This window comes from Pan paniscus, chromosome 8 (assembly GCF_029289425.2).
Source record: "Pan paniscus chromosome 8, NHGRI_mPanPan1-v2.0_pri, whole genome shotgun sequence".
NCBI lineage: Eukaryota > Metazoa > Chordata > Mammalia > Primates > Hominidae > Pan > Pan paniscus.
The window spans coordinates 59,296,183-59,314,927 of NC_073257.2; the positions used below are offsets into that span (position 1 = coordinate 59,296,183).

General features: G+C 41.3%; 2 protein-coding genes across 2 annotated transcripts in view; both read left to right on the forward strand.

Annotated features, from left to right (window-relative positions):
- The window catches only part of LOC100969124 (anthrax toxin receptor-like), a 748,177-nt gene that overhangs the window by 300,856 nt on the left and 428,576 nt on the right, over positions 1–18,745 (forward strand).
- LOC103784056 (shieldin complex subunit 2) overlaps positions 14,970–18,745 on the forward strand; it is a 42,377-nt gene continuing 38,601 nt past the window's right edge. Inside the window, 2 exon segments of the mRNA XM_034930427.3 lie at positions 14,970–15,381; positions 15,384–16,493. Coding sequence (XP_034786318.2) covers positions 14,970–15,381; positions 15,384–16,493 — 1,522 coding nt within the window.

Sequence of the window (18,745 nt, forward strand, 5' to 3'; positions counted from 1 at the left end):
GTGTTTTTGCTTGTAGGCCATCTCAGCTGACAGAGCCAGAAAATGTATGTATTTATACTACCCTGTATATATCCACATATCTATAAATATTTCTATATGTATCCATCCGTATCTAATTAAGCTAAACATGAGTTTATATTGATGTATTTGGTTCCAGTTGAATCACTACATGGATGATTCTAACTTCCTGCCCTTGCTTATCTGAAAACTCCTGCTCCAATAGTGAGAAATCTGTCTCCTACCATCAGCCACCCATTTACTTAATCATTCTACTCTAGTATACATGTAAGGTACTCCCACAGTTTTAAAAATTGGTGGCTTGGCGATGAAACACAAGCAGGTCTCTGTAATTTTACCTAGGCTCAGATCCCAGACCTGCTCAAGTGAAAGGCTTGATCTCAGTCCTTAAATATTTGAAGCCAGTGATTAACTGTCAAATTAAAGCTGCATCATAGCCCACACCCAGCTCAGTTACATATTGGATTGACTCAGACTCCCTTCTAGTGTCCTAACAGAAAAATTGTCATGTCTTTTTTTGGAAGTAAAATATTACTTAATTTAATAAGTAATCTATTTTTATATAAAATGTCTGGTGTGTAATGAAAAGTTACAAGACACAAGAAAAGCAAGAAAATGTGACCAAAGGTCAAGAGAAGAAATAGTCAGTAGAAGAAGACCCAGAGATGATCCAGATTTATCAGAATTATCAGACAGGGATTTAAAGATAATTATGAAAAAAATGCTAGATGATTGAATGATAAAGGTTAACAATATGCTTGAAAAGATGGGGATTTCTGTAGAGTCATGGAAATTATGCCAAATAACCAAGTTGAAATTCTATTAAATAGAGGTGAAAAATATACTAGCAGAGACCAGGGAAAACAAAAAAAAGGAAAGAAAAGAAAAGGAAAGGGAAGGGAGGGGAGGGAAGGGAGAAAGAAAAATATACTAGCAGAAATGAATTCATTACATGGGCTTAACAGTTTATGGACATAGGAGAAGAAAGAATCAGTGAATATGAAGACAGATTGGAAAGAGAAAAGACAGAAAAAGTCAGGGAGGGGTAGAAAAGAGATTTTAGATCTGTGGGATAATATCAGATGGTCTAACATATATGTAATTGGAGTTTCAGAAGGAGAGAAGAGAATGTGGCCGAAGACATATTTGAAGAGACAATGCTCAGGAACTTCTAAAATTGATGAGGTCATCAATTCACAAATGGAAGAAGTTCAGCAAATCCCAAGCAAGTTAAATACAAAACAAAAATAAGCCAACAAATTTAAAAATCCCATATATAGGCATATCATAATCAAACTGCTGAAAACTGAAGATGGAAGAGATCTTACAAGCAACAGGAGAATAAAAGACACATTAGTTACGTGAGAATGGCAACATGGGTTATGGCTATTCCATGTTTTAGGACCAGAAAAAAATGGAGTCTTAGCTGAGCATGGTGGCACATGCTTGAACCCAGGAGTTCGAGTCCAGCCTGGGTAAAGTAGTGAGACCCCATCTCTATTTAAAAAAGAAAAGAAGTCCAGGCACGGTGGCTCACACCTGTAATCTCAGAACTTTGGGAGGTGGGCAGATCACAAGGTCAAGAGGTCGAGACCATCTTGGCCAACATGGTGAAACTGCGTCTCTACTAAAAATACAAAAATTAGCCGGGTGTGGTGGTGCACACCTGTAGTCCCAGCTACTTGGGAGGCTGAGGCAGGAGAATCACTTGAACCCAGGAGGTGGAGGTTGCAGTGAGCCGAGATCATGTGCCACTGCACTCCAGCCTGTCGACAGAGCGAGACTCAGTCTCAAAAACAAAGAAAGAAAAGAAAAGAAAAAATAGAATGTTAAATACAATGGGATGACATCCATAAAGAGCTGAAAGAAAAAAAAAAACAACCTGTTAACCTAGATTTCTATGGCCAGCAGAAATAGCCTTCAAAAATAATGGCAAAATAAAGACTTTTTGGACATATCAAAAAGGGAAAGAATTTGTTTCCAGCAGACCTGGACTCAAAAAACATTAAAACATACACATTAACAAGATGTGGGTTTTACAGCATATATGTGATTATACAACCATGAAAGAACAAAAAGGAGGAGATGGAATTATACTGTCATACATTTCTTACTCTGTGAAAGGAGACTGTAGTAACTTCTGGATGCATATGTAATCTCTAGAACAAGCACTAAAAACACAAACAGGGATACCATAAAGTCAGTACATCTGCCCAAGAGGGATTAACTGCTACAAGAATCATTCTCCTACTGTAAACAGCTAGAAAACAGGACAAAAATGCATGAAACAACTGTTTTCAGACATTGGACAACAGGCAGCACAGGATAGTGATCCCTGAGAGAAGGGAAATAACTGATATGAACCCTACAGGGGTTCCTATAGGCAGTTTCCAGATTGTAGCACAGAGTAGGGGAATCCAAATAGAGCCCAGAAGAGTTTGGAGAAGTCAAGGCAACTAGAATTTGTGGGGCAGAAAACAACAATAAAAGGAACTACACAGAAATCTATAGAAGTAAGAGAATCTTTGATTGGACACTCATCTGCACATGCGAAGTGTGGAAGTCAGCAATGCTGGAGAAAGTCACACTGGAAATCAGAACACTGAACAATTCCAGGAGCTCACACAGAGCTGGGAATAGTTTATGTTTCCATTAGGCATAGTGGAGAGACTGTTTCATACAAAGGACATTGGCTAGAGTCTTCAAAGTGGGGTTAAATTAGCTATAGACTAAAGGCCTTTCTAAACCTACCCTAAGCTTCAAGGCAGGTTTTGAAAGGACCAGGCTGATTCTAAGTAACTCAATTATGTGCCAAAACTAAACTCTTTTAAAGAATACAGTAAATGCCAGCACCTAACAATTAAAATGTTCAGCATTAATAATATATTAATGAAAGATTACTAGGCATACAAATAAAAAGCAGGAAAATGACCCATAACCAGGAGAAAAATCAATAGAAAAGAGACCTAGAAATGTGGAATTATTAGAAATAATTCTGATGATTGAATTATCAGCCAAATATGTTAATACAAGTATTATAATGACTAGTAGAGAAATGAATGATAGATTAAAAGACACAAGCCAGATGTGGTGACTCACGCCTACAGACTTGAGGGTAGGCAGATCAGCTTGCCCAACATGGCAAAACCCTGTCTCTACTAAAAATACAAAAATTAGCTGGGTGTGGTGGGATGTGCCTGTAATTCCAGCTTGGGAGGCTGAGGCACGAGAATTGCTTGAACCTGGGAGGCAGAGGTTGCAGTGAGCTGAGAACATGCCACTGTACTCCAACCTGGGTGACGGAGTGAGACTTTGTCACAAAAAAACCCAAAAGACTCACAAGTAGTATCTAAAGATGAAAAATACCAGATATAATATCCAAAACTGGGGGAAAAACTGGATGTGATTAACAGCAGATTAGACACTGCAGAAAAAAAGATCATTAAATGTGAAGGTATAGCAGTAGAACCTATTCACATTGAAGCACAAAGAGAAAAAAAATACTAGAACAAAGTTAATAGAACATCAGTAACCTGTGGGACAATAGCAAGTTGCCTAATACATGTATAATTGGAGTTCCAGAAAAGTGGGGAAAGGTAGAAAGCAATTACTTTAGGAAATAGTGTCTGGGTGGCCGGGTGGGTGGCTCACACTTGTAATCCTAGCACTTTGGGGGGCCGAGGGGGGTGCAGATCATTTGAGATCAGGAGTTTGAGACCAGCCTGTCCAACATGGTGAAATCTCTTCTCTACTAAAAATACAAAAATTAGCTGGGCTTGGTGGCATGCGACTGTAATCTCAGCTTCTTGGGAGGCTGAAGCATGAGAATTGCTTGAGCCAGGGAGATGTAGGTTGCAGTAAGCCAAGATCATGCCACTACACTACAGCCTGGGCAACAGAGTGAGAACCTATCTCAAAAAAAAAAAAAAAAAGAAAGAAAAGAAAAAGAAAAAGAAAATAAGAAAATAGTGGCTCATCATGGTGGCTCATGCCTGTAATCCCAGCACTTTGAGAGGCTGAGATGAGAGGATTTTTTGAGCACAGGAGTTCAAGACCAGCCTGGGCAATTTCCTTAAAAAAGCAAAAGAAACAGTGACTATACATTTTCCAAATCTGATGATAACCATAAACTCTCAGATCCAAGAAACTCAGTGAACTCTAAATAGAATAAACAAATATAATCATACCTAGGTATGTAATAATAAAATTAGTGCCAGTCATGGTGGCTCATGCCTGTAATCCTAACACTTTGGGATGCTGAGGCCCGGAGTTTGAGACCAGCCTGGGCAACATAGTGATACCCCTGTCTCTACAAAGATTAAAAAATAGAAATATAAAAAGTTAGCTAGGCATGGTGGCACTTGTCTGTAATCCCACTTACTTGGGAGGCTGAGGTGGGAGGATTGCTTGAACTCAGGAGGTCAAGGCTGCGGTAAGCCATAATTGTATTCCACCCAGGGTGATAAAGCATGACGGGAGATCCTGTCGCAAAACAAAACAAAACCAAAAAAAGACGAGGCACAGTGACTCACACTTGTAATCCCAGCATTTTGGGAGGTCAAGGTAGGATGATTGCTTGAGCCCAGAAATTGGAGACAAGCCTGGGCAACATAGTGAGACCCCGTCTCTCAAAAAAAAAATTTAAAAAGGCGGGCATGGTGGCATGGGCCTGTAGTCCTATCTACTCAGGTGGCTAAGGTGGGAGGATTGCTTGAGCTTGGGAGGTTGAGGCTGCAGTGAACTGTGTTCGTGCCACTGCACTCCAGCATGGGAGACAGAGCAAGATCCTTTCTCAATAATAACACATAAACCAATGTTACAATGAGAAGAAATAAATTCTGGTGTTCGGTTTTTTGTTTTTTTTTTTCTGAGATGGAGTTTCGCTCTTGTTGCCCACGCTGGAGTGCAATGGCATAGTCTTGGCTCACTGCAACCTCCACCTCCTGGATTCAAGATGATTCTTTTCCCTCAGCCTCCCAAGTAGCTGGGATTACAGGCGCATGCCACCACACCCAGCTAATTTTCATATTTTTAGTCCACCACGTTAGCCAGGCTGGTCTCAAACTCCTGATCTCAAATTCTGGTGTTCTATTGCACAGTGGGGTGAGTATAGTTAAGAGTAAAATATTATTACAAAATAGCTGGAAGAGGGGCTTTTGAATGTTCTTTCACAAGTGAGAAATGCAGGAGGTGATGGATACACTAACTGCTCTGATTGGATCATTATGCAACATGGATATGTATCAAAACATCGAATTGTGGCCCGGCGCGGTGGCTCATGCTGGTAATTCCAGCACTTTGGGAGTCTGCGGTGGGTGGATCACCTGAGGTCAGGAGTTCAAGACTAGCCTGGCCAACATGGCGAAACCCCATCTCTACTAAAAATACAAAAATTAGCTGGTTGTGGTGGTGCATGCCTGTAATTCCAGCTACTCGGGAGACTGAGGCGGGAGAATTGCTTGAACCTGGGAGGCAGAGGTTGCAGTGAGCTGAGATTGTGCCATCGCACTCCAGCCTGGGCAACAGAGCAAGACTCCATCTCAAAAAAAAAAAAAAATCAAATTGTACCCCATAAGTATGTACAATTACAATATGACAGTTTAAAAAATAAATTAAAAAAAAATTCTCTTGTACTTACCAGCTGAATAAAAAGTAAATTTTTAAAAGGAGAGAAGTCTTCTTAAAAACCAGTTATTTACCCCATCATTAAGTTATAATGAACTTTCTTATGGGAATTCTTTAATAAGGAAGCTCCTTTATGCTGAAGTTTTATTCTTTTCATACCTCTTTAGATAAATCAGTGCTTTAGGAGCATATGTCATATGACTCAATGGCAGTGTTCTAACTTGGATTCTAGCTCCACATTGTGCAAAGGCAAAAAGCCAGAGAGTCAGTGTGGTAGTTAAGAACTTATGTTCTGCTGTTTGATTTCCTACATGCCAGTACTCCCTCCACTACCTGCAGTCTTCCTGACCTGGGGCAAGTTCCTTTTGTAAACTCTGTTTTCTAGGGGGATGGTGGTGGAAGAAGGATGGTGATTTGAGCCAGGCAGTAGCAGGTGGAGGTGGAGAAAAGTGGTCAAACCCTGAATGAACGTTAAAGATAGGACCAAAAGGATTTGATGAGAAATTGGAAGTAGAGCACGGGGAAAAAGAAAGATATCAGTGATGATGCCAAGGTTTTTGGCCTGGGGAATTGGGATAGTGGAGTTGTTATTTGCTGAGTATGACTTTTCACAAAGGAATGTCAAGGCGTAAGTAGCAAAGTTCTTTTTTTTTTTTTTTTTAATTTTTCTTGATTGTGTTTGTTTTGTTTTTCATCTTTTGTGGGAGGTGGGTGGAGATGAAAGCAAGCACAGGGGTTGGCAGGCATACCCCTGGCACCTACCTGTGAGTTCATGATTACTAGTCTTAAAGTTCAGTCCTTTTTATTTTTACTTTTTTTTTTTTTTTTTTTTAGAGACAGTGTCTCACTCTGTCATCCAGGCTGGAGTGCAGTGGCACAATCACGGCTTACTGTAGCCTTGATCTCCCAGGCTCAGGTGATCCTTTCACTTCAGCCTCCTGAGTAGCTGGGACTACAGGCACATACCACCCTACCCAGCAATTTTTTTAAAAAATTTTTTGTAGCGACATAGTCTTACCATGTTGCCTAGACTGGTCTCGAACTACTGAGCTGAAGCAACCTGTCTGCCTCAGCCTCCCAAAGTAAAGTACTGTAATTACAAGCTTGAGCCACTGTGCGTGGCCAAATTCTGGCCTTTTGATGTTGCATGGTGTGGATGGGGAGGCAAAGTGTGATATTTTAGGAATTTGAGGATTTCTTCTTCGACCTTAGGCATGACATTGGACAAATGACATCTGGGCTGAGACATTTTCTAGTAATGCTGGATCTAAAAAACTCTTATCCCATTGTTTCATAGCTTCATTACACAGACCTGGAGGCCATGATCCTCTTTTTTTCCCCCTTAGTTGCCAAACATGGGTTCTCTGTCTTACCTCATTTGAGTCTTACCTCAGTCTTGAGAGTCTCAAATGTGTATCATAGTTTTTAGACAAAATTCAACCTTATTTCAATTAGTATTTCATTGTTATTTAAATATTTTAACAGGAAAACTGAGCAATGTTTCCCTTTACCTGTTAATCCTGTTATAATATTTTAGATAAAGTGTATTAGAAGGCACATTCTTCATTAATAGAATATTTATTCATGTGTTTATATGGTTCTTAACTAGGAATACCATATAGTCTATCTCCAACCCTTTGAGAAGGAAAAAAGATCCTGACTAAACAGGACACCAGAAGGGCATGCCTAAACTAGGACTGTTCTGGGCAAATCAGAAGGCATGTTCACCTTATTCTTTTTATTCTTTCTTTCTTTCTTTCTTTTTTTTTTTTTTTGTGACGGAGTCTCGCTCTGTCGCCCAGGCTGGAGTACAGTGACGCGATCTTGGCTCACTGCAACCTCCACCTCCCGGGTTCAAGCGATTCTCCTGCCTCAGCCTCCTGAGTAGCTGGGACTACAGGCACATGCCACCATGCCTGGCAAATTTTTTGTGTTTTTAGTAGAGACGGGGGTTTTGTCGTGTTAGCCAGGATGGTCTTGAACTCCTGACCTCATGACCTGCCCACTTCGGCCTCCCAAAGTGCTGGGATTATAGGCATGACCCACTGCACCTGGCCTCCCCCTATTCCTAAGGCCAGAAAACCAGCTAGAGTAAAGTTCACTTTCTGTTTGAGTGCTTGGACTTTATTGGGAGAAGGCAAATGCCCTGGAACAAGAGTGAAAGGGAGAAATTCCCGTTGTATTGCAAGCCAGAATAAGACAGGCTCACCCACACTGGCCTAAGGCATCTCAGTTGTTGATGAGAATGTGATTACAGATGTCTCACTTGAATACCAAAGACAATTGCAAAGGAAATTAAAAGTTATGCAAAGAGAGTCCAGAAGTCAGTTGTCTGCTCACAGGTTGGCTTTAGTGGCTATTACTTTGAGATACTAAATGAGCGATAGCTTTAAACTTCAACTGCTTTTGTTTCTGAGGAAAAAAATCATCTTATATCCTTTCATAAGTTGCATAAAAAGTGGACATTTTCTATTATTTTAAAGAGTAAATTTAGGTATAAGCATTTACTAATTTTTTTTTTTTTTTTTTTTTTTTTTTTTTTTTTTTTTGAGATGGAGTCTCGCTTTGTTGCCCAGGCTGGAATGCAGTGGCGCAATCTTGGCTCACTGCAAGCTCCGCCTCCCTGGTTCACGCCATGCTCCTGCCTCAGCCTCCAGAGTAGCTGGGACTACAGGCGTCCGCCACCACGCCCAGCTAATTTTTTGTATTTTTAGTAGAGACGGGGTTTCACCCTTTTAGCCAGGATGGTCTCGATCTCCTGACTTCGTGATCTGCCCGCCTCAGCCTCCCAAAGTGCTGGGATTGATTACAGGCGTGAGCCACTGCTCCCGGCCTGTAATTCTTTTTTTTTTTTTTTTTTTTTTTGAGACGGAGCCTCGCTCTGTTGCCCAGGCTGGAGTGCAGTGGCGTGATCTTGGTTCACTGCAAGCTCCGCCTCCCAGGTTCACGCCATTCTTCTGCCTCAGCCTCCCGAGTAGCTGGGACTACAGGGGCCCACCACCACGCTCGGCTAATTTTTTGTATTTTTTAGTGGAGACGGGGTTTCACCGTGTTAGTCAGGATGGCCTCGATCTCCTGACCTTGTGATCTGCCCGCCTCAGCCTCCCAGCATTTAGTAATTCTTAAAAGAGTTCAGCATGAATATACACAGTACGTGGGTTATTAGTACTGCGTTGTTAACACAAATGAACTATGATAGCAAATTGAATTTGGTTCAATCAGGTCAAAGAATAAAAGGATGATTTTCTTTAACCACCAGCAAAGGATAGTATAATGAACCCCATGCAACTATCACTTAACTTCAATAATTTCAAGTTTGAGTAAGTTGCAGAGTAGTAATTTGAACCCACATCTCTCTTGTTCCAAATCCCTTGCTTTTAATTACAATCCCATGTGGCTTCTTTGTCATTTGATGCTATTGAGCAACTTTATGATTTTTTTGGTGTTTTTGGTAAAATAGACATGAAAAGGCATTACTACAGGGAGTTTTTTCACTCCCTGGTAATAAGAGGGGAAAAGCACTCTCTTTTAATGATACATGTTTTGTAATAAGCATTTTTTTTTAGTTGCAGTGTTCTGCAAAGACAAAACCTGCTGATACAGTTCATCCTGTTTTAGAAATCTTTGACCCATTCATCAGACTCTGACCACTCTAAAGATAAAGGATTATGGTTGTATTGGTTTTTCCTACTGAAGCGGCCTTCTGCAGATTGAGAAATTGTATAATTATTAACTGTGGTAATGGAGATGTACTTGCAAGTTTCATCTGGTATCTTAATGAGCTTTAACCCTCTGAGTACACCTAAAACATATCCTAGAATTATTGAAATTAATCAGTTGTCCATAACTTTTCTGTCTGTATAATTTGGCTATCATACATATTTTGTTTCCCCCTGCCCTTGCCAGTTTCCATCCTCCTACTCACATACTCACAACTCCTATAAATTGGAGTATTTAGTAGCAGTAGCCTTTGGTATAAACACTTTTTAAAAATTTACTATTTTTTCAATTAATAGGGCCACTTTCTAGTCAAGTTTTTTTTTGGGGGGGATGAGGAGGGTAGGGTAACAGTTCCACACTTACAAGGGTATTTGTTTAGACCAAGCTTGTTCAACCCACAGCCTGTGGGGCTGCATGTGGTCCAGGACGGCTTTAAATGCAACCCAACATGAGTTTGTAAACTTTCTTAAAACATTATGAGTTTTTTTTGAGATTTTTTTTGAGACAGAGTCTCGCTCTGTTGTCCAGGCTGGAGTGCAGTGGCCCGATCTTAGCTCACTGCAACCTCCACCTCCTGGGTTCAAGCGATTCTCCTGCCTCAGCCTCTGGCGTAGCTGGGATTACAGGTGTGTGCCACCACTCCAAGCTAATTTTTGTATTTTTAGTAGAGACGGGGTTTTACCATGTTGGCCAGGCTGGTCTCAAACTCCCGACCTCAAGTGATCTGCCCACCTCGGCCTCCCAAAGCGCTGGGATTATAAGCATGAGCCACCGCGCCCAGCCTGCGATTTTTTTTTTTTTAAGCTCATTAGCTATCATTAGTGTTAACTGTATTTTATGTGTGGCCCAAGACAATTCTCCTTCTTCCGTTGTGGCCCAGGGAAGCCAAAAGATTAGACACCCCTGATTTAGACAAATAAGTGAAGGCACACTGAAATAACAGTTATATATAATAACCTTGTGCCACCCAGCACGGTGGCTCATGCCTCTAATCTCAGCACTTTGGGAGGCTGAGGCGGGCGGATCAGCTGAGGTTGGGAGTTCAAGACCAGCCTGACTTACATGGAGAAACCCCATCTCTACTAAAAATACAAAATTAGCTGGGCATGGTGGTGCATGCCTGTAATCTCAGCTACTTGGGAGGCTGAGGCAGGAGAATCGCTTGAACCCAGGAGGCAGAGGTTGCAGTGAGCTGAGATCGCGCCATTGCACTCCAGCCTGGGTGACAAAAGCGAGACTCTGTCTCAAAAAAAAAAAAAGAAAGAAAAGAAAAAAAAACCACAAAAAAACCTTGTGTTTTGTGGATCTCACATTCATCTCAGATATTTCTTGCCCTGGGAGATCCTCTGAATTCTCAGGACTGCTTCGTGTCATCCCTTTATGCTCTACTATCTTCCCCTGCCTAGAAGGCAAGTAGGGCTTTGAATCTCGCCTTTGATTCTACTGTGATCCTATCAAATATAGTAATGCTAGAAATATAGGTCTGAAGTTTGGGAGAGAGATTGGCTCAGTATAGAGATGTAAAGCACAGTTGGATATGTGGTAGTTATATGAATGGGATTGGATGAAATTCTCTAGAGGTGTGTGGAATGGAAAGAGGTGGCCCAAGGAGGCAGAGAGAGAGAGAGAAATTGGAGAGGTAGAACAATTTAGGAAAGAGTAATGTTCTAGAAACTAAGGAGAGAGTTTCACAACTGCAGTGGTGAAGCACTGTGAGTTCTTATTTGGCAATTTGGACTTCATTATTGTCTTATCACAGATAGGAAATGAAAGGTTGCAGAACATTTAGGAGGAAATATTAAGTGAGGACACAGAAGCAGTAAATGTCGTACATGCCTTTTAAACATTTTGGAGATTACCCATAGTAGGCCTGTCCCTTGGGTAAGGCAATTAGGGCAGCTTTCCTGGGCCCTATTTTGGGGTGGGGAATGACTCGGGGACTTTATTACATGACTTTTTTTCTGAACATTAATAAAATTCAGTTCCAAAATTTTGTGATTAACTGTAGTCCTAAGAGCCTACGAAAAATGCAGACAATGGGCAGTTCCACATTGGTTGAACTGCCCCAGGCTTCTCTCTTGTAGAGACGCTGTCCCTTCCTTTTAATCCTGTAGTAGCTCCTATCACTTGTTTTTTTTTTTTTTTTTTTTTTTGAGACAGAGTCACCCAGACTGGAGTGCAGTGGTGTGATCTCAGCTCACTGTAACTTCTGCCTCCTGGGTTCAAGCGATTCTCATGCCTCAGCCTCCTGAGTAGCTGGGATTACAGGTGCGTGCCACCACACCTGGCTAATTTTCATATTTTTACGGGATTTTACCATGTTGCCTAGGCTAGTCTTGAACTCCTGACCTCAGGTGATCCACCTGCCTCAGCCTCCCGAAGTCCTGGGATTACAGGCGTGAGCCAAGGCTCCTGGCCTCCTGTCACTTTTTATAATTGTCAGTTTGTTTTTCCTCTCAGAAATTAAGCTCCTTAAAGCTCTCTATTATTGTTTTGAATTCCCAGGGCCTAGCATAATGCCCAGCACGTAATGTTGAGTGTTTGTTACGTGAGTGATTGAAGGAATAATCCAATACATATCTGTCTTAAGTACAAAAGAATTCCAATATGGTGGTCTCACAGAGTCAAAAAAGCGGAATGTTTCAGAAAAGAGGGATTGATAAACAGTTTCAAATGGTAGTAAAAGTATTGAAAACTGACCTTTGGATTTGGCTTCTAGAAGGTCATTGGTTTCTATAGTGAAAACTTTTATAGCAAAATGGTTGGAGTAGAAGTGGTTGAAGATTAGAGAAATGAGATGTAAGAAACAACAAACAAGTTTGTGGGGGGGGTGGGTTGGTTTTATTTTTAAAGATTTGTAGCTGAGCGTGACAGTATGTATCTGTAGTCCCAGCTATTTCGGAGGCTGTGGCTGGATGGTAGCTTGAGCCCAGCAGCTTCAGGCTGCAGTGAGCCATGATTGCACCATTGTACTCCAGCCTGGGTGACAGAGAGAGACCCTAACTCAAAAAATAAAATAAAATAAAATAAAGATTTGAAGCTAAAGGGAAGAAACCATTGGAGAAGAAAGCCAAAGATCTGATGGAGGAGAATTCATTATCATGGTAATGTTATGCATTTTATTTGCATATATCTAAGTATTCCCACCAACTTTTTTTTTTTTTTTGAGACAGAGTCTCACTCTGTCACCCAGGCTGGAGTGCTGGAGTGCAGTGGCACGATCTTGGCTCACTGCAACCTCCCGGGTTCAAGCGATTCTCCTGCCTCAGCCTCCCTAGTAGCTGAGACTACAGGCTCGTGCCATCACGCCCTGGTAATTTTTGTGTTTTTAGTAGAGATGAAGTTTAGCCATGTTGGCCAGGCTGGTCTCGGACTCCTGACCTCAGGTGATCCTCCCACTTCGGCCTCTCAAAGTGCTGGGATTACAGGCGTGAGCCACCACACCTGGCCCCAACCAACATTTCAAGATAATATATTTCTCCTTCCACTTGGGTTTGATATATTAATGTATTTTGAACTTGAAGGCTTTTGCTGTGCTATTTGGGGCCCCCAGTGGTAAATCTAATAATGACATGCAATAGAACAGCTAATATACCAGTTATTCCTTATGAAGGTTATTCTTTCTATGAGGATTAAATGAGGTTGGAATATGTAGTTATAGCAATAGTAGTGATTCTTAATCATTTTTTTAAAAAGAGGTTCTCGCCAGGCACGGTGGCTCACACCTGTAATCCCAACACTTTGGGAGGCCAAGGTGGGTGGATCACTTGAGGTCAGGAGTTTGCGACCAGCCTGGCCAACATGGTGACACCCCATCTCTACTAAAAAAACTAAAATTAGCTGGGCATGGTGGTAGATGTCTGTAATCTCAGCTACTCGGTAGGTTGAGACAGGAGAATTGCTTGAACCTGGGAGACAGGAGGTTGCAGTGAGCTGAGATTGCGTCATTGCACTCCAGACTGGGTGACAAGAGCAAAACTCTGTCTCTAAATAAATAAATAAATAAATAAAGGGTCTTACTTTGTTACTCAGACTGAAGTGCAGTGGTGTGATCATGGCTCACTGCAATGTCCGCCTCTCAGGCTCAAGTAATCCTCCCACCTCAGTCTCCCTAGTAGCTGGGACTATAGGTGTTCCACCACTATGTCCAGCTAATTTTAAGAAATTTTTTAGTTTTTAAATTTTTTTGTAGAGATGGTGGTCTTACTATGTTGTCCAAGCTGGCCTCGAACTCCTGGTCTCAAGTGATCCTCCCACCTCGGCCTCCCAAAGTGCTGGGATTACCAGTGTGAGCCACCATGGCTGGCCAAAAATGAGTAATTTTTTTTTTTTTTTTTTGAGATGGAGTCTCGCTTTGTCACCCAGGCTGGAGTGCAGTGGCGAGATCTTGGCTCACTGCAACCTCCTCCTCCTGGGTTCAAGCACTTCTCTTGCCTCAGACTCCCGAGTAACTGAGACTATAGGCACGGGCCATCACAGCCGGCTAATTTTTGTATTTTTAGTAGAGATGGGGTTTTGCCATCTTGGCCTGACTGGTCTTGAACTCCTGACCTCAAGTGATCCACCCACTTGGCCTCCCAAAGTGCTGCGATTACAGGCGTGAACCACTGTGCTCTGCCCCAAAATGAGTAATTTAAAGGTGACTGTAATATAGTTAAACAAATGCCTCTTTTCCCATTCTTTACTAACTTGTTATTTAAATGGGGCAAGTTTTTACAACATAAGAAACAGGCCAGGTGCGGTGGCTCACGCCTGTAATCCCAGCACTTTGAAAGGCAGAGGCAAGTGGATTTCTTGAGGTCAGGAGTTTGAGACCAGCCTGGCCGACATGGTGAAACCCCGTCTCTACTAAAAGTACAAAAATTAGCCGGGCATGGTGGCACAGACTGTAATCCCAGCTAATCAGGGGGCTGAAGCAGGAGAATTGGTTGAACCTGGGAGGCGGACGTTGCAGTGAGCCTAGATGGCAACACCGCAGTCCAGCCTGGGCAACAGAGCAAGACTCCATCTCAAATGAAACAAACATACTAAAAACCTATTAACTTGTTTGATGTGAGTGTGCTTAGCTTTATGTCCCTTAAAGAGAGTCTTTTTTTGAGATGGAGTCTCACTCTGTTGCCCAGGCTAGAGTGCAGTGGTGCAATCTAGGCTCACTGCAACCTCCGCCTCCTGGGTTCAAGCGATTCTTCCGCCTCAGCCTTCAAGTGGCTGGGACTACAGGCGTGTGCTACCACGCCCAGCTAATTTTTTGTTTTTAGTATAGACGGCATTTCACGCTGTTAGGCAGGATGGTCTCGATCTCCTTACCTCGTGATCCACCCGCCTCGGCCTCCCAAAGAGCTGGGATTACAGGTGTGAGCCACTGCACCCGGCCTAAAGAGAGTCTTTAGGTGAAAAATTTTTGTGAATATTGTGATTTCTCCTTAATAATTTCTTGTGTATTTATGAATTTTATATAATTAAATGGCATATCAAAAAAATCACCTATGTTAATTATGTTTTTGACTCAGTTATATTTTCTTTTGGTACATTATTAAGTTAATATCCATATGCAAAAATATGCTGACAATACATTAATTTTGGATTTTTCATTTTTATCAGAAATCATGAGTGGAGGATCTCAAGTCCACATTTTTTGGGGTGCTCCAGTTGCTCCACTGAAAATTACAGTATCAGAAGACACAGCTTCTTTAATGTCTGTTGCTGACCCCTGGAAAAAAATTCAGCTTTTATACAGTCAACATTCTTTATATCTGAAGGATGAAAAACAGCACAAAAATCTTGAAAACTATAAAGTCCCAGAATCTATTGGTTCTCCAGATCTTAGTGGTCATTTCTTAGCAAACTGTATGAATAGACATGTTCATGTGAAAGATGACTTTGTACGTTCTGTTTCTGAAACACAGAATATAGAATCCCAGAAGATTCACTCCTCTAGACTGAGTGATATAACTAGCTCTAATATGCAAATATGTGGATTTAAAAGCACAGTTCCGCATTTAACCGAAGAAGAAAAGTATCAAAGCTTCTCAGTGAAAATAAAATTAGAGATGAACAGCCTAAACATCAGCCAGATATATGTGGTCAGAACTTTAACACAAATTTGTTTCAGTTGGGCCATAAATGTGCAGCTGTGTTGGATTTGGTTTGTAGTACTGAAAAAATTAATATAGGGCCTGAAGTGGTACAAAGAGAGTGTGTGCCAACAGAATATCATGAAATACAAAACCAGTGTTTGGGATTATTTTCCTCGAACGCAGTAGATAAGTCAAGGTCTGAAGCAGCAGTTAGGAAGGTCTCAGACCTTAAAATATCAACTGATACAGAATTTCTCAGTATAATTACCTCCAGCCAGGTTGCTTTTTTAGCTCAAAAGAAAGATAAAAGGCGGAGTCCTGTAAATAAAGGGAATGTAAACATGGAGACTGAACCAAAGGCAAGTTACGGGGAGATAAGAATACCTGAAGAGAATTCGATTCAGCTTGATGGTTTTACAGAAGCATATGAAAGTGGACAAAACCAAGCATATTCCCTTGAACTTTTTAGTCCTGTTTGTCCTAAAACAGAAAATAGCCGCATTCACATAAACTCTGATAAAGGTCTTAAAGAACATACAGGATCTCAAGAACTTTTCAGTTCTGAAGATGAACTGCCACCAAATGAGATATGTATTGAGTTGTGTAGCTCAGGAATACTGTGTTCCCAACTAAATACCTTCCACAAAAGTGCTATTAAAAGAAGCTGTACCTCTGAAGATAAAGTGGGCCAGTCTGAAGCTCTATCTAGAGTCCTTCAAGTAGCTAAGAAAATGAAGTTGATTTCTAATGGAGGAGATTCTGCTGTAGAAATGGATCGGAGAAATGTGTCTGAATTTAAGAGTATTAAAAAAAATCATTAATAAAAAAACTGTGATTCTAAAAGCCAGAAGTATAATTGTTTAGTCATGGTGCTATCTCCATGCCATGTGAAGGAAATAAACATAAAATTCGGACCAAATTCTGGCTCTAAAGTGCCTTTAGCAACAGTTACAGTAATTGATCAATCAGAAACTAAGAAGAAGGTTTTTCTGTGGAGGACTGCAGCATTTTGGGCATTTACAGTGTTTCTTGGAGATATAATTTTACTCACAGGTGAGGTCATTATGGTATAGTGGTAGCTTATTTTATAAAGCTAAGTTTTGTTTGTTTTTGTTTTTCTCCCACTTAGTCTTTGAAGACTCTTTCGTTTTTTTATTTTTTATTTTTTATTTTTATTATACTTTAAGTTTTAGGGTACATGTGCACATTGTGCAGGTTAGTTACATATGTATACATGTGCCATGCTGGTGCGCTGCACCCACCAACTCGTCATCTAGCATTAGGTATATCTCCCAATGCTATCCCTCCCCCCTCCCCCCACCCCACCACAGTCCCCAGAGTGTGATATTCCCCTTCCTGTGTCCATGTGATCTCATTGTTCAATTCCAATCCATGAGTGAGAATATGCGGTGTTTGGTTTTTTGTTCTTGTGATAGTTTACTGAGAATGATGATTTCCAATTTCATCCATGTCCCTACAAAGGACATGAACTCATCATTTTTTATGGCTGCATAGTATTCCATGGTGTATATGTGCCACATTTTCTTAATCCAGTCTATCATTGTTGGACATTTGGGTTGGTTCCAAGTCTTTGCTACTGTGAATAATGCCGCAATAAACATACATGTGCATGTGTCTTTATAGCAGCAAGATTTATAGTCCTTTGGGTATATACCCAGTAATGGGATGGCTGGGTCAAATGGTATTTCTAGTTCTAGATCCCTGAGGAATCGCCACACTGACTTCCACAATGGTTGAACTAGTTGACAGTCCCACCAACAGTGTAAAAGTGTTCCTATTTCTCCACATCCTCTCCAGCACCTGTTGTTTCCTGACTTTTTAATGATTGCCATTCTAACTGGTGTGAGATGGTATCTCATTGTGGTTTTGATCTTTAGTCATTTGCCTCTTCTGAGCTCAGCATAATTGATCCCTTTATCGCATCTGCATTGTTCTCCTTTCCATTGTCCACTCTGCTGCCCATTGCCACTTCTGGGCCTCTGTTCTATCCTTCTCAGCTCTGCCCCTTCTTTCCACTTATCCCCTCCTTTAATAAGCCTTCCCTAGTCAGGTGGAGTGGGTCACACTTGTAATCCCAGCACTTTGGGAGGCTGAGGCAGGAAGATTGCTTGAGGCCAGGAATTTGAGACCAGCCTTGGCAACACAGAACCCGTCTCTACAAAAAATAAATTAAGTTTTGCGAGCCTGTAGTCCCAGCTACCCAGGAGGCTGACGTGAGAGGATTGCTTGAGCCCAGGAGGTTGAGGCTGCAGTGAGCTTTGATTGGGCCACTGCACTCCAGCCCGAGCAACAGAGTTAGACCTTTCTGCTTCTTTACCTAATGTCTAATAATGCTGTGCACATTGTGTTTTTACTGTGGGAACAGTTATTGATTTCTGTTGCCTTATTTTATTATCAAAATTATATTAATTACACTTGGAAATATGGAAAGGAAAAAACTGGTATTATACAAACTTCATATGACCACCAATAGAGTTCGAGAGTGTTGCCTTCCAGTTATTTTCTCTGTTCTCCTTAAAATGTGTGTGCATGTGTGTATATATCACACATAGAAGCTCATATTTATTGGGAGCTTAGTTTGTGAGACCCTGTTTTAGATTTTACATGCATATTTCATTACAACAAGTATATGAGGAAGGTACTGATTTTTATCCCCACTTTTCAGTTGAGGAGGAAGCTGAAGCCCAGAGAAGTAAAGTAACTTGTCCAATGTCATACATCTAGGAAGTGGCAAAGCTATAGTTTCTCCTAGACTCCAGAATTTATACTCTTACTATATAGTTGTAACCATAAAGAACATTTTGTTTTTTTAATTTTTAATTTATTTATTTTTAAGAGACAGAGTCTTGCTATGTTGCCAAGTGCAGTGGGTACTCACGGGCACAATCCCATTACTGATCAGCATGAGAATTTTTAAATTGTTATTTTTAATTTTTTGTTTGTTTGTTTAATAAGGACAGGATCTTACTGCATTACCCAGTCTGATCTCCAACTCCTGGGCTCAATTGATCCTCCTGCCGCAGCCTCCCAAAGTGCTAGGATTACAGGCGTGAGCTACCGTGCCCATGGTATTTTTAACATGCCCTTGTTTCCAACCTGGACCAGTTCACCCCTCCTTAGGGAACCTGTGGTCCTCCACTCCCAGGAGGTCACTATATTGATGGCAAGCTTAGTGCAGACACCTGATCGGCTACAACTCTGAACTCCTGGGCTCAAGTGAGCCTCCTGCCTCAGTCTCTCAAGTAGCCAGGACTACAGGCACGCATGCCGCTGCACCCAGAGAG